The sequence below is a fragment of the Acyrthosiphon pisum genome, chromosome X, assembly GCF_005508785.2.
Source record: "Acyrthosiphon pisum isolate AL4f chromosome X, pea_aphid_22Mar2018_4r6ur, whole genome shotgun sequence".
Lineage (NCBI taxonomy): Eukaryota > Metazoa > Arthropoda > Insecta > Hemiptera > Aphididae > Acyrthosiphon > Acyrthosiphon pisum.
In genome coordinates, this window is record NC_042493.1 from 128,027,615 (window position 1) to 128,043,653 (window position 16,039).

Genomic DNA, 16,039 nt, shown 5'->3' on the forward strand with positions numbered 1-16,039 from the left:
TTAGCTAGTTTCTCAAAATGATACACTGCATTATTTTGTTTTTTTTATTTCTATTTATCTAATTTTCTTTTGATTTATTATATCTCTTTTTCTATCTCTTGGGTTTGTCAGTACAGATTCAGCATACTCTGGATTTGTACTTATGCTTGAGACATAAGCAGGTGTGTTAGATATTTTATAATCAGTAGTGGATGATATTTGTATAAAAATAGAAAACAAGTCATCAAGTATGGTGTGTTACTATCAGGAAGTCGTTCATCAATGTTTTAAATAAAATTCAATTTCTTAGAAGTCTAGATCATTTTATAAACATATTAAATAATGCTTCTCACAACAGTGTAAAAATTAATACAATTTTCATCTTTTTACCTCAGGAGTATTAGAAAAAAATAAATTGTCTGTAAGCTCAGAATTTTCACTTATATTCAGAAGACCATGGATCTAATAAATAAATTATATATAATTCAAATATTAATAGATTGATTCAATAATTACCTCTTTTTATTCAATCACACTATACTAATAATGTCTCTTGAGTCATAATTTTGTGGTTCATGTGCGTTGAACCAATTTGTAACTTTATCATAAAATACAAACTAATTTAATAACGATTCTGAAATTTTTAGATGTTAAGATAATAAACAACAATATTTTTTCTAGATCTAAGGAAATAATGTAATTAGTGGAAAATAATAGAGTTGGGATTCATAAATAAAATTTAATTCAAATTAATTATGACTTATAAGTTAACCAAAATGCAAAATAATTATTAATATTATTATTTTACATTTATTTCTGATATATAACTACCTCAATATTATGGCGTATCCAAATAGTCTTCCTACTAGAGTTATCTAGATAATATATATGATGAAGATAAAATATTAATTTGCTGCATCAATAAAAACTAATTGGGTCCGACTATAAAAACAATGTATAATGTTAATAATGTAGGTAAGACGGAAAGTACTACTATGATTTAAAACTATGAATCGAGACAAACATTTTTTATTACTTAATGGTAACGCTAGTAATATTATCATTTTCTCTACAGTAGAAAACGTAAAATTTGTATCATAAAAAATTATAGAAAAATTGTTGGGTAAAATGAATAGATTTGATTATGCAAAAGCTCTTTAATTTAAATTTTTCCAACTGTGTGAATTTATTTAATACTTTTTAACATTATCTACCATAAACTAGGTGTTCTAATTTTCAATAAATTATAGTAATTAATTACTATATTTTATGAATTAGAAACTTAAAAAAAGACATTTTTAATAATTCCTTTATATTTTTACCAACTGTAAATTTTTTTATGTTTTTACAATTTAATACCATAGACTAGTGTATTAATATTCAATAAACTATAGTAATTATTTACTATAATATATTGGAAACTTAAGAGGACGTCACACCTATATCTGTTGTCTGCGTTCGTAGGCGTAAATAGCGTTTGGGATTTGGGGGGGGGGGGGGCCAAAAGCCTTACTTTTATAATATTGAATAAGCTTAAAACAAAATGTAGGAAATGTTTAGGGGGGCTATGGACATTTTTGGGAGATCTTAGCCCCTAAAGCCCCCATTTATTTGCGCCTATGTCTGCGTCTTACACACATACACTTGTATTGTATGGAATATTAAAACCTTTTAGTCTGAGTCAAGTATTTTCTTTGAGAGGATTTACCATATTAATTCTTGATTGTAATCTATCTATTCTTATAAGCGACCAGCCAGATTTTTTGCTTAAAAACGTGTCAACCTCAATTAATATTGTATCAATCATTTTATTTAATATTTTATTGTAATCAGATGAATTACATGCAAGTATATTAGAAGTTTTAAATACCATGTTCTGCACTTCTTGTGTAATTATTCGTTCGTACACACTTTCTACATTTAAATTGAATTTTTTTGATGTCCGTAGACATTATTGTTTCAACTTTGAAATTATTTTATCTAAAGCATAGTTAAAAAATTGTTTATAGTCTATAAATTCAAAATTATTCTTAATCAAAAATGTTTTAGAGCATTTTTTAAATCTTTCAATTTCAATTAATTCTATTGATTCTGATGATTGACGGTTTGAAACTATTGATTCTGATGGTTGACGGTTTGAAATAATTTTCCTCATCCTTCCCATTATACAACAGACTGCAAAACATAATATATATAAGCGGTAATGTATTCAATTATTATAACATTATATCAAAAAACTCTATTTCAATTTAATATATATAATAAAATTTTTTTTCTTAATTAATAATATTTTTCTTCAATATATTATGCCATAATAATATAGTATTTAATATTTTTATTAAGGGGTCTCTATAGGCAATTTCTTATACATTAGTTACTATAATAATATTATTCTGTTTTTAGCTAAATATAATCTTTGTACGTTTTTAATATTATTATTATTATTATTTTGTAAAGTTTAGCTAGCCAGTAATCAAATAATATTTGTTAACATATTATGTTATTAACATATTTTATAATTGATTAGTTTAAAGTCATTTATAATTATTGATTGTTTTTTTTTCATGATTTGTACACAGTCAAATCAATTTTTTTTTTATTTAATATTTATTTTCATATATATTTATAAATTTATTATACTTTATAAATATAATAATCAGATCTTTGACTATATTTTATTAGTATGTTTTCATTTTCAATTCCATAGTATAGTTACTGTTTCTTTATATTTTCAAAATATATAAAACTGCGATAATATCAGTGACTGATTTTTTGAATACACTGTATAATATAATTCACTTTTTATTTAGTTAATTTTTTTTGTTTAGCGAAATGTGTGAGTGAAAAAATATCAATATAAATCAGGTATTTTATTATTTTTTCAAGTTAAAAGAATATATTGTAATATATACTCTATGATAACATTGGAACATTATGAACATCATGTCTTTTTTTTTTATGTTTTTAATTTTTCTTTCATTTAATTTTTTTAATTTATAATTATTGTTTTTTATTTTTTCACATATTCAAATATTACCTAACCTCCACTGGGACACTTCTACGATCTGTTGTATCTACTTTGTTACTTCTAATATTCCTCAGTTGTTCCTCGTGTAACAGATTGAATAAAACATTTAATAAACAAAAAAAAAAAAAAATATTTTGTGCAACCATGATATGTTTTGAATAGACTGTATTTAATTTATCACGTTAAAGCCATTGGACAACCGAATTTACATTTACTAAAAATGTTAACGAGCTACACATGAAACGACTGAGTAAACAATCGTAACATGGGGCCTGCATAGATGCTCGGTAATCTGTATAGTTCGACGATTTCATATATAACGGGGTCGGAACACTAAACCGAATGTCATTGTTAACATAAAATATAATATATATATTTTTTTTTATTAATCTTAAACTACATCGGCTACAAAGGCCATTAGTTACAGTTTTTTTTTTTATATATATATACATTTAGGTAAATACAGATATACTTAAAAATAATACATTATTTGTACTACTACAGTGTGAAGACGTGTTGCGTTACCGTTTTCGTCTAGATTTGGTTGAGATGGTCAGATTTTCTTAAGAAGTTGATCATGTTGTTGATATCTTCTGTGTTGGGGCCTAAGGCAGCGTCTATGTTATATAAGATGTTATATTTTTGTGCGTCTTCTTCGTATTTAAAGCATTCAGTTATTAAGTGCTTAACTGTTAAGATGACGCCGCAATGGCCGTTAAGCAGTGAGTAGGTTCTTCTTTGGTCATAAGGAACTTATGGGTTAACCTTGTATGGCCTATCCGGAGGCGATTGATTACTATTTTTCTCTTCGGTTGAGATTGTGATTAGGCCATGGATATATTGTATTTTTGATTTTGAGTTTTTTACGTTGTCTCGACCAGTGTTCAAGTCATTTGATTTGGATAATGTCTTGGATGCGGTTTTTTACATCAATAACGTTATCACACAATTATGTTCTTTTATGGTTTTTTTTTGATATCAGGTTTCGTATTATTATTATTGTCATGTGTATTAATTATTATCTCGTATTTAATTTTTTTTATAGTTAAATAAAATAAGTACTTACATAGTTTGAAGTTTGTTTTCTGAGCCAGCTTGCAGCGATTGTCGTTGAGTTTGTTAGCGTGACAAATGTTGATCTATGTCTGGATGTAATCGTTGGTTGAACTGATACTTTTCATTTAAAAAATGTTGTGTTTATTAGTAGTTTTTAGCTCCACTTCCAGCGTTTGATTATTTTCGATATATTGTTTCAGAATGTATTTGACATTGAACGTTCTAATTTATTTCTGGTTATATCCTTGTAGTGCTAACTTTTTTTCTAATATTTATGGAGGCAAAAAAAAATTTAAAACTTGCAATATCCGTAAACAGCTCAAATAGAGTCAAAATGTGTTGAACATTTTATCAAATATAGGAATTGATAAAATGAACATTTAGTGAAGTTTACATGAATCTACAGTTATTCGTTTTAAATAACAACAAAATAACAAAAACTCTACACGAGGAATCGAGTGAATATCCAATGTTGTAAAAATATGAACTTCATAGTTCTTCTCCATCCTCTGACACGTGATACTCTCTAAGAGTTTTGGCTGCCATTACAATATCCTTTCATTTTTTATGGTCATGAACTACTTAACTACTTAACTACCTAAATTTCTCTCCATTCCTGTACTCCCAATCTTTCAAGTTCCTCTTCCGTAAGTCATGACATCCAACCACCTTTTTCTGGGTCTCCCTCGAGGTCTCTTTCCCATCGGTTTCCAATATACGACTGTCCTGTTTAGATTATTCTTGCTTTTCCTCATCGCGTGTCTTAACCATTGGATCCTTTGTCCCAATTTCCGATTTATCTTGCAGTTCCCTATTATATTTTCTTCTCTATGTTGCATTTATGCTATCAGAAGTTGGTCCACATTTTGTCCTTTAAATTCTATTTTCAAAAGTCCAAAGACTTTTTTCTGTTGTATTGGCGGTAGTCCAAGTTTCAAAACCATACGTGAGCGTCAGTCTTATTATTGCTGTATATAATCTAGTTTTGCTCTTCTTTGAATATAATTTTGATTTTAAGAAATTACCTAAGGCAAATGTCGCTCTTTCAGGCTTTCTGATTCTCACTTCTATTTCCTCCAACCAATCATTTTTAGCAGTCATCATAGCCCCTAGATACCAAAATTCATCGACTTTTTTGAACGTTAGGGACCCCGTATCAGGGTTGTCTCCATTTTCTAGCAACTCCATTATTTTAGTTTTTTCAGCATTGATTTTCAAACCTATTCTGCTGGCTGCTTGTTCAAGTTCTTAAACTGCTTTTTCCGTCTCCTCTAAGGAGTTTCCAAGTATATTAAAATCATCTCCAAAATCCGGTACTTGTATATGTTGTTGATTTTTACTCCAGTTGCCTCTAATTGCAATTCCTTTATAGCTTTTTCCAAAGCTATATTGATTAGGGTAGGGGAAAGTTAATCACCCTATTTTAAGCCAGTTCTTACTTAAAATGCTTCTGACACCGTGTATTCAACCCTTATTTTATACTGTGTATCTTCTATGCATATTTTTGTCAAGGCCACTAATTTTTGTGGGATCTCGAACTCATTTATAATATTGTAGAGGCTTTTTCGATGTATACTATCATAAGCCTTTTTGAAATCAATAAATAGCTCCCAGATGTTTTGGCGGAATTCATAATTTTTCTCTATTAGTTGGCCTATGATAGCGAGTTGTTCTATTGTTGATTTCCCTTTTCGGAATCTGCACTGGTATCTGCCTAAGTTTTATTCTGCGTATGGTGTTAGCCGTTTTAATAGTATTCTCGCAAACACTTTATACGCTGAGTTAAGCAATGATATACCTCTATTGTTTTCAAAATTAGACTTATCATCTTTGTTGTGTATCGGTATAATTATGGCTTAGTTTCAACTTTTTGATATTTGTTCATCTTTCCAAATCTTCTGATAAATCCTAAAAAGGAGGTGTTGCACCTGTTTCCAGCCATATTTAATGAGTTCAGCTGGTACTTCATCCGACCTTGGTGATTTCCAATTTTTTAGGCCTTTTATTGCTTCGTTGATTTCTTCTTGAGTCACTTCACTTACAATGGGCTCTGCTCCATAAACAATTCCCCCCCTTGTTGAAATAGCTGGGATATCCGCATTTAGCAGTTTAGTAAAATATCCCATATTCCTTCCATATTTCGGCTGTTTCTTTAGGCTCCATGAGTATTTCACCACGACGATTCATAATGTTTTTTAAACTTGGGTTGAACGATTTGTATTGTTTTATGGTCTTGAAGAAATTTCTAACACTTCCCAGCGAACAATTTCTTTCTGCCTCATGTAATATTTCAATTAGATACTTTCTTTTCTCTCTTTGTAGTACTCGTTTACATATCTTCCTTTATAACATATATATTTCTTTTGTGTCTGTACTATCTTTATTGATATAGTTTTCACGATAGCTGTTGTCCTGTCCGGTGATTTCCATGTAGCTCTGTGAATTTTCTTATATGGGAACGTTGTGCTTCTTATTGTCATATTCTTTGCAGCGGCAAAAGTCTATTTCCGTTGCTTGTCTCATGTAAACTTTAACTTCCTATAGTTAGGCTAAACTGTGTCTCTCTTCCACATTTGGCATTTAGGTCATCCAGCACTAATTTGATTATATTCCCTGCCAATTATTCATTAGTGTGTGCCAGTTACTCGTAGAACGCATCCTTGATGTCCCCATCCCTTGTTTCTGTTGGTGCGTGCACACTAATACTATATTTAAAGGTTGTGTGTCAACTCGTAGTACTGCTATTCTTTCTGAGACAGGATTGAACTCTATTATGCATGGTTCCAGGGATTCGTGCACAGCAAAACCACTCCCAAATCTATTTCTTTCTTCCATACGAGAGAAATAGATTATATATTTCTCCACTTTAAGCTGTCCATTCCCTGACCATCTTATCTTTTGCAAGGCTGCTATATGTATTCCATATATTACTAGTACATCTGTAAGATTCTGGCAGGCTCCAGTTCTATACAGGCTCAGCATGTTCCAAGTTGCTATCAGCCGAATAAATATTTGATATGTATTTCTATAATACCTAATAATAATATGACATGTTATAAATATAATTGAGATAACGTGGTTATAAAACAGTCAAATAGCTTGTATTTTAATTTTTAAAACAATAAACAATAGTCAATATTTTAAAGTGTTCCATATATTGTATTCACCATATTATCAAATACTTTATATTATATTATACTAGCTGACCCTGCAAACGTTGTTTTGCTATATAAATTATTTCTAGTCAATATTTTGGTAGTCAAATAAAAAATAACGGACTTTTAAATTGTGATTGTTAAACTTCTTTTGGATGAAACTCAGCCTATCTACAGGTAAGCAATCCGACTACGTCGGATCGCGGACAATTTCGGATAATGAAAAATAGCAATACAAATCGCATACTTACCAAATACACTATAACGGTCGATCCGTTTCGGATAAATATGTTATCTGAACATTATCTAATATATAAAATTCTCGTGTCACAATGTTAGTCACGATACTCCTCCGAAACGGCTTGACTTAATAACTTAAATAACAACTTATCGCACAGCATACAGACTTAAATAATAGCCGATTCTCAGACATATATATTGATAAAAAATAATAATATAAAACAACAAACATGCCCGATTAACCTATAGCAACCAATATATAGTACACTATTTATATCGTTACCCGTTAAATGTACAAACTGTATATGACTCAAACTTTGTTCAATGCGTTATTTAATATTTGGTGTGTGATGTTCTAGATTTATCTTAACTTTTCTGTTGCCCAGGATAAAAATTCTGGTTCACAGCAGTACATTATCAGGTAGGCAACCTACCTGTGGTAGATCGCTGACCCCGTGCTGTTTGTACGTAAATGTATGATTTAACTATAATAAAGTATCAAAGTTATACCAAGTTTGACATAATATGGTGGATTAATATAATCAATTAATACATAATCCTAACCTAACCTAACCGTACTAAAATCCGACGAACAAAAAAAAAACCAAATTTAACCCTTTTTAAATTAGTCTATCTTCTTCCCACAGATCTGCACACAAACATTCATTTATATTTAATATAGCTGATCCTGTTCTTGACGTAATTGCGCCATGCTCCTACGTGCATCAGTTTGAATAAAATAAAAAAATACAAAAATATCTGATAAAAAATGTAAATAATAATGAAATTACGATAAGTCGACAATTTCCGAACAGTCCCGAGTACTTATAGCCGAGTTATGGCTAATACAAACCCGTCGTAGGGTGCGCTACAGGTGGCACACCAAGGAACTGGAGATAACTAATTTCTTAGACTTATGGTGGCGCAGCTGCCACATTATTTTCTCCCAGACGACGTGAGCACTGTTAGGCGTTGGTCCCCCCCCCTATTCGATAACGGCTTCACCTGGCGGCTACATCTTAGCCGCCGCCTGGACCGATTGTCTCTTCCCGTAACTATACGATAGTACACACACGCACGCTACCGCACAGCTCTCTCATCAAACAAATACACAACAGCTGCGTGACCAATGCTATCCGCGCGTCGTAAATAACGACTACGGCAACTGTATTAACTAGTAAAATATTCCGTCTTACGCTCTTGATTATTCTAATAAATATAAAGTCGTAATCAACAAGCACGTTTTTCAATTATTTAATTTTTTGTCACGACCATGTGACTTGGTTGGTGCAAGCCGGTACACTTACGACACGACCTCCTCCACAGACTCTTAATCGGTAATCAGACATCAGTTGCGATTATTACGTTGAGCGTAAAGTAAGTAATACGTTTTATTATAATTTTGTAATTGTTGTTATTTTTATTTGAACATTTTGTGTACATTGCCGTTTTATGTGAGTATTATATTTGTTTGTATTTATTTATATTCAAAATAGAAATTTTCAAATGTATTTATTAGAATAAAACAATTACACTTCAAGTATAATATTATTTCGAGTATAGCCGACTTAAACCAATTTTAAAACTTAATTTAATATTTTATAATTGTTTTACAATAAACTTTTAAATCACTGTTTGATAACATTTTGTCTAACTTTTTGGTTCTTATCGTAGTCAATCGTTTGTATTTTTTTTTAACTGGCTATTAAGTTAAAACAATTAAAAGTATTGTTGTTGTCTAGACGATTTCGACATTTCATTGCTAATAAGAAATATTCTATTCGTTTTTTTATGCAGCATACTTGAATTAAATATGCTGTAATACATTTCAAAAAACAATTGAACATTTTTCACATTATTCTATTAAAATATTGTACAATATGATATATTATATGTTATATACCTATATATTTTTGTAAAGTCGCTTATAATAACGTATAGGTTAGATTAGGTTAGGTAGGCTTACTTTATACCTTATATTAGGAACTTTATTACCTTATACCTATAGGTTAGGTATAAGTGTGTACACAATGCGACCGTGGTATAGGCATTGTTATAACATAAAATATGTAAATATTATGTTTATAATTGTAGCATTCATTGCCGTTGGTTAGCCATGACCAAACAATATTGATTGACAAAATTATATTTATACACTTATTAAAAATCTGAATGAAATTTATTTTCCATATGAAACAAGAAATATTTGTTTAAATTTTTTTATTGAAAATATTGACTCGTGTGGTCATGTGTATATTATAAACAAATTCCGTGTTTTGCCAGCTTAAAAATTAATAACCAGTAACCACCATTGCATATTTACGTGTCGTTTATTACCATGTTATTAGTACAATATTACCAATAAGTTAGACGACTGTCATTTAGAGCTCATATTATTATGTCAGGTATCGGCAATTGGTACCATATTGTGGGCGTTCTGTATTATTTTTAATGGTTCATTTAATGGTCGGCCATATTAGTTTGATTTCGGGGGGTTGTTTATAAGGTTGTTTCATTAGAATATATACGTATTTTACAATATTCTTGTTTTTTTTTTTCGTTGGCAATTACCAATTTTGAAAAAAAATTAGTAACTTTTTATCGTCGTCAACAATGACGTCATCGGTAATCAGTTGACAGCTCTTGTGATTTAACTCCACCGGATATAGACGGCCCCAACGAAAAAGGTTACATTATTAAATTATGTATAGGTGTGTGTGTATTTAATTATGTTACCAAAAATTCTAAGAAATACATAAGCACAGTTTATTTTTATAGTAATTTTAAGTTAAAATTTGGACGAAATTACATACTAAAAACCTAAAATATCTATTTTAGTTATTTTGTTGTGATTGAATAATATTATTCGTGGGTAAACTTGAAACTTCTAAAGTATACTATTATATATCTATGATAGTATCACGGTTTGTAGTTGATGTATAACGCGTTATAAGTACCTAATAGATATTGTGATATGATTAATTTGGAATTTATTATAGGTACCTATTATAGGTCACTTTTTTTTTTTAATATTATAATATTATGTCTTATACCTAGACTGACATACCGTCTCCACTCAGAACCGTTTTTCTTATATAATGATATTATATCATTGAATTCAAGTTTAATATCATCCATTTTATAGTGACCCACTAGTAATCTACTGTACAGCAAATCGACATCCACTTACCCACCTTTTTTATTTTATTATATTTTATATAATTTTTGCAATAATTATGTGCTATGGACTTAATACAACTATTTGTGGTGTTATTGTTAAATAAAATCTTAAAAATTATTATACATAATGGAACAAAATTAGTAGATAAAAAATATACTAATTAGTATATTATTAAAGTCTTTCTCAGTTTCCCTTTCCCACCATTAAAATAAACCAATCAAATAAAATGGCTCGTTTTATTTTATGTACATTTGGATTTTGATATCAGGACATTGCCGTTAACATAGTATGATGACAAATAGGGACACGAAATACGGTATTTACGGGATATTGCCTATTGTCAAAGGATATTTACAGCATTAGTTTTATCAGTTTTAGTGTGATGTTTGTTATTTGAACTGTATGCAATTCGCTTCGACCGTTTACACTTTAATGGGATCATATAAATCTTCGAACTTAATAGATATAAACTACAGAATTTGTTCTCGTTACTTCAAAATAACGACAAAAATAAACTCTTGTTCGATTATAATAGTCATGTTGTATTATTGCTTATCTAATTCTACATTTTAGAGCTAATTAAAAGTATCGTCATATTAGATAGATATTTCTTAACATTTAATTGTATTATAATGTAATGATAATTATCATGCTTTGGTCATTATTAGAATCCTATTAAATATACTGATTGTTGGTCACGTGACGTCATTGTTTTTAGTAATGTAATAATTAATTAATATTATTTATCTCAACAAATATCATATTGTGAGAGTTTAATACTTATTGTTTTGTAACATGTTGCTGTTTTAATACTATATTATATTAAATATAAATCCAAGATTGAAGAATAGTTTATAAAAATATATTTTATTTGGTCGAGTCACTCTTGAAACACTTGTAAGCATCGAGAATGTCAAGAGGATACCGATATTTGTCGTCTATAACAAGTATCAACGATTTATAAATTAAATCAATGCAAATAACAGACACAATGTGTCATCTGTATATGGTATTAAAAAATGTAATGTTTAGTTTCTATACATAAACAAGTATTCAAAAATAATATTTTTTGTTAAGATCGCAATTTTTTAAGAATAACTTTACTTATACGTGATATTATATCCATAAATTTATCTCCAAAGTCTTTGTTTTGCTACATAACAAATTTATTTAAAGACTATTTACCACGTCATTAGAATACCCAAATAACAACTAATAGTTTTTGAAATTAATAATTTACATTAATTTCATTCTTTATAATCATTTTTAATTAAAAATAACTAAATACAGTTTTAAACAAGTTTCCTTTTTATTCATAACCTATTGTGTTATCCGTTTAAAATTGGATAAAAAACAAATATGAGGAATTTTCAAATACATTTTTCGAATAGGTACCTAGGTAATTCAAAATAATAATTATTTTATATATTATTATCTATTAATTCGCATGTAAATATATTATTATCTATTAATTCGCATGTAAATATTTTAATACACGTTTCCTGTATTTTTTTGAAAACACTAAATGATACATATTATGTTATTAGTCATTAGCACAACTGCAGATAGATAAATTCCATCTAAAGCCATATTCATTACAAAGTTTTTCCAAGTCTTAAATATCAGATAGGTATATTTTGCTGTCGAATATTTTCTACTGATATCATAATATTATTACTTATAATATAATACATATTATATTTGAGTGATTATTGTTTTTTTTTTTTTTTATCGTTTTTAAATACTAGTTTGTTCTTTTATATCTGTTGGCTGCAGTTATCACTTATCAGAATAAAATCTTAGTTTATAGGTATATAGAGTTTAAGTAGTATATAGTATATTATTATTATAATCTAGTACTACATGTAATGTGTACTGTGTTTTATATGGCATATTATTGTCAATGTTATCACTTTTTTTTTTTTGAATGTTTAGGACAATTTCTTTTCGAACATTTTGGTTGAATAAGATATTTTTAAGGTTGATATTCCCCATATTTTAAAAAATTTGATGGAATTTAAAATTATTATTTTTGTTTGTTTTAATTTGTAGTAAAATAAAACAAAACAAAATTAAAACTAATATTTCTTCTTTATTTATGGAGCGTACATAATACTACAAAGAAAAACCCGTGTAGGACAATAATAATATAAATGAAGGTTTCAAGTTTCAATAATAAATTTTAAAGTCCATAAGAACTCAGTATAAAATACTTGGATGTTCATTGAATTACTATAAAATTATAACATGGAAGAGGAAAGGGACCACGAGAAAAAACATATTATATGCGTGTAACTTTTAATTTTTAAATAATGCACATTGTGAGAAATTCTATACATATTTTCGCATCCTCTCCCAGCAGTTCTTAATATTGTACCTATATATTATATAGGTAGGTAGTGAAATGAAATGTAATAAAATATGACGTTATATTGTGTTAAGTGTATTCAAACCTAAACTTGAACTTGCAGTAATTGATATTGCGAGGAAAAAAAAACTACTGCCTATAATTATTCTTAAGGTTTTTGTTGTTTATTTCTTTTTACTAATTTAGAACTTTATAGATACCTTCTATTGTTGTAAATACTAAGCGCACGTATAGTTGCATGACATAGTTACATGAAGTTGACACGACGGTCACCTGTTCTGCTACATTTTCTGTTATACCTACTTTGGAAATTAATCAATTTTTTACGCAACTCAGCATAATATGGTTTTTACTATATATAAAACATTTTATTTTTGCAGAGGTGGTGTAACATTGTGTTTAAGTGCGCATGGTCGTTGTAACGGTGAAGCAGTTGTACGTTTTGTGAACCAAGAGCATAGAGACATGGCTACGAAAAGACATAATCACCATATTGGTAGCCGTTATATTGAAGTATATAAAGCTAATGGTGAAGACTTTATAAATGTTGCTGGGGGTATATTAAATTAAATAAGTTTTATGTAATAAAATAACAAATGATTTTATTTTAAATATTTTTTTTATTCTTGCAGGTAATAGTAGTGAAGTCGAAACGTTCCTCGCCAAGGGTGCCCATGCAATTGTGCGCATGAGGGGTTTACCTTATTATTGTACAGCTAAAGATGTCGTAAGTTTCAAATACCTACCTAATTTAAAATACATAAACACTCTAAGCCTGTACTATTAATTTAATAATTATATTTTTTATATAAATATTAGATTACTTTCTTTGAAAATGGTGAGCAAACTTCTTCTGTAATGTATGGAGAAGAGGGTGTTTTATTTGTTAAAAAACCTGATGGCCGTGCAACGGGTTATGCGTTTGTTCTATTTGCTGATGAAGATGATGCTTGTAAAGCACTTAGTAAGCACAGAGACCTAATGGGAACGAGGTACATTGAACTAATTAGGTGTACAAAAGCTGAAGTACAACAGGTAAAAATGTTTAAAATATCTTAAAATAATCAATGCAAAAAAAATAATATTTTTTCTTAAAGCAAAATTAAAAATTTTTATTAGAATAAATATAATTACTGTATGTGATTATTAATTCAGAATTTTTCATTTGATAATATGTATCACAATGATTATTTAATAACTTACGTATTCATTTAAACATGAAAATGTTGTTATTTTTGGGTTTATTTGTCTAAAATCATGATTACATTTTTTATAATGTTCTAAGTTTTTGAATCGTGGAATGGATCAATCTGTGCGATCAACAGCTAGTGATAGCATTGGCAACATTACCATCCCAGTAACAACAACAGCTGGTGTGAATAATTCACCTACTGCACTTCTTGGGCATGTGCCGCTTCTGCCATTGCCTCAGCATGTCATCACTAGTGGGATACGAAAAGACTGTATACGCTTACGTGGACTTCCATATGAAGCAAATGTAGAACATATACTTAAGTTCCTCGGAGAACATTCCAAAAATATTGTATTCCACGGTGTGCATATAGTTTACAACTCTGTGGTAAGTAATATTGATATGTAATTTGGTAAAAATGGAAAAATAGAACTAAATTATATGCTATGCATCAAACTAAAAATAATTAGTCACTTTAAAACTTTTTGACTATTCAATATTTTTTGTATGCCTATGTATACATAATATACTTATTAAACATTCAGTTTTTTTTTTATGACGTCCATTATTTAAATTTCGATTACTCTCCCTCTAGGGTCATGCATCTGGTGAAGCATTCATTCAAATGAACAACGAGGGCAGTGCTGCTCAAGCAGTAATGGCTAAAAACCACAAATATATATCTTTTGGCAAAAAACGACGGTACATTAAGTTGTTCCAGTGTTCTGGTGAAGATATGCATCTGGTGTTGACTGGTGGAGGTGCTGCGTCAAGAGGTTTATCCCTAGTAGCTGATAACGCGCTATTATCACCACCTGGTATGTCACCTATACAGCATCTAATGACCACCAGCCAGGTGGCTAATACTGGTATCCCAGTCCCTACCCTAATGCCCGCTTGGGATCCAATGTCCGTTTACGCCCAGAATTTAGCCCAAACCCAAGCCCTCCAGCGTGCTACTGTGGCAGCTGCCCAACAGGAATCATGGTTGTATCAACTAACTCAGCATAATAATTTAATCAATCCTGCTTCACTCACCAAACAGCAACAAGACATGAATGGTGGTATAGCACAACAGCCTAATATTCAATCAATATTATCTCCGAATGCGGCTCATCATTTGCTGGATAATAGTGCCCAAAATTACATTGCCAAAAGTCCAGCCTCACCTTTTTTGTACTTTAATATGCCACAATTTCCACACAACATGGCGGCTAAGCCTTATGTTCCAATTTCGGCTACTGGAGGTCAGTTTGTCATGCCGCCAATGGCCTATTCGCAACAAAAACGTTCATGGCAACAAGCATTTCCTGGTGGCCATGAAAGTTCCAATAAACGACAGTTTGCACCTCCGTCTGCTTCTGCTACTGGGCCCATGTTTCAAATGGGTCAAGGCCCTACTGAAGCTGCGACTGCAGCCACAACAGTTGCCATGGCCACATCGTCTCCTTTTCTACAACACCCTGCACAATTTTATACCATTTAAGTTCTTTCCACCACTCTGTTTTCTCTCCCTCTAATGTTAATTTACTGTTGTTAGTTTGGTTTTAGAGCTTATAACCGGAGAGTACATGGTTAGTGTATAATGGTTACACACAAATTTGTGTTTTTTTTTTTAACGTTTTCTGTATACCTAATATAATTTTTTAGTTCATTATTATAGTTTCAATTTTATTATTATTATTATTAATAACTACCTAATTGTTCGCCTAATGGCCATCTTGTACCAGTACTTGTATGATATAATTAATATTAAATTTTGGTTTTAATTTAAATTCAATATATTGTATATCATATATCTTTAAAAAATACATTTCATGTGAGTTTTATGTCTTTTATT

The 16,039-nt window shown here is 29.7% G+C and overlaps 2 protein-coding genes across 2 annotated transcripts; one reads left to right on the plus strand and one right to left on the minus strand.

The window, feature by feature from the left end:
• Positions 1-6,667: 6,667 nt before the first annotated feature.
• Positions 6,668-7,045, minus strand: LOC103308977. Its single transcript, XM_008183369.1, has one exon. It carries the CDS (start codon positions 7,043-7,045, stop codon positions 6,668-6,670), a length of 378 nt encoding a protein of 125 aa, XP_008181591.1.
• A 6,349-nt stretch (positions 7,046-13,394) lies between these two features.
• Positions 13,395-15,715, plus strand: LOC100161999 (RNA-binding protein fusilli-like). Its single transcript, XM_008183370.3, has 5 exons — positions 13,395-13,563; positions 13,640-13,734; positions 13,827-14,042; positions 14,293-14,586; positions 14,795-15,715. The coding sequence occupies exons 1-5, from the start codon at positions 13,473-13,475 to the stop codon at positions 15,683-15,685; spliced, it is 1,587 nt and encodes a 528-aa protein (XP_008181592.1). The 5' UTR covers positions 13,395-13,472; the 3' UTR covers positions 15,686-15,715.
• The last annotated feature ends 324 nt before the right edge of the window (positions 15,716-16,039 follow it).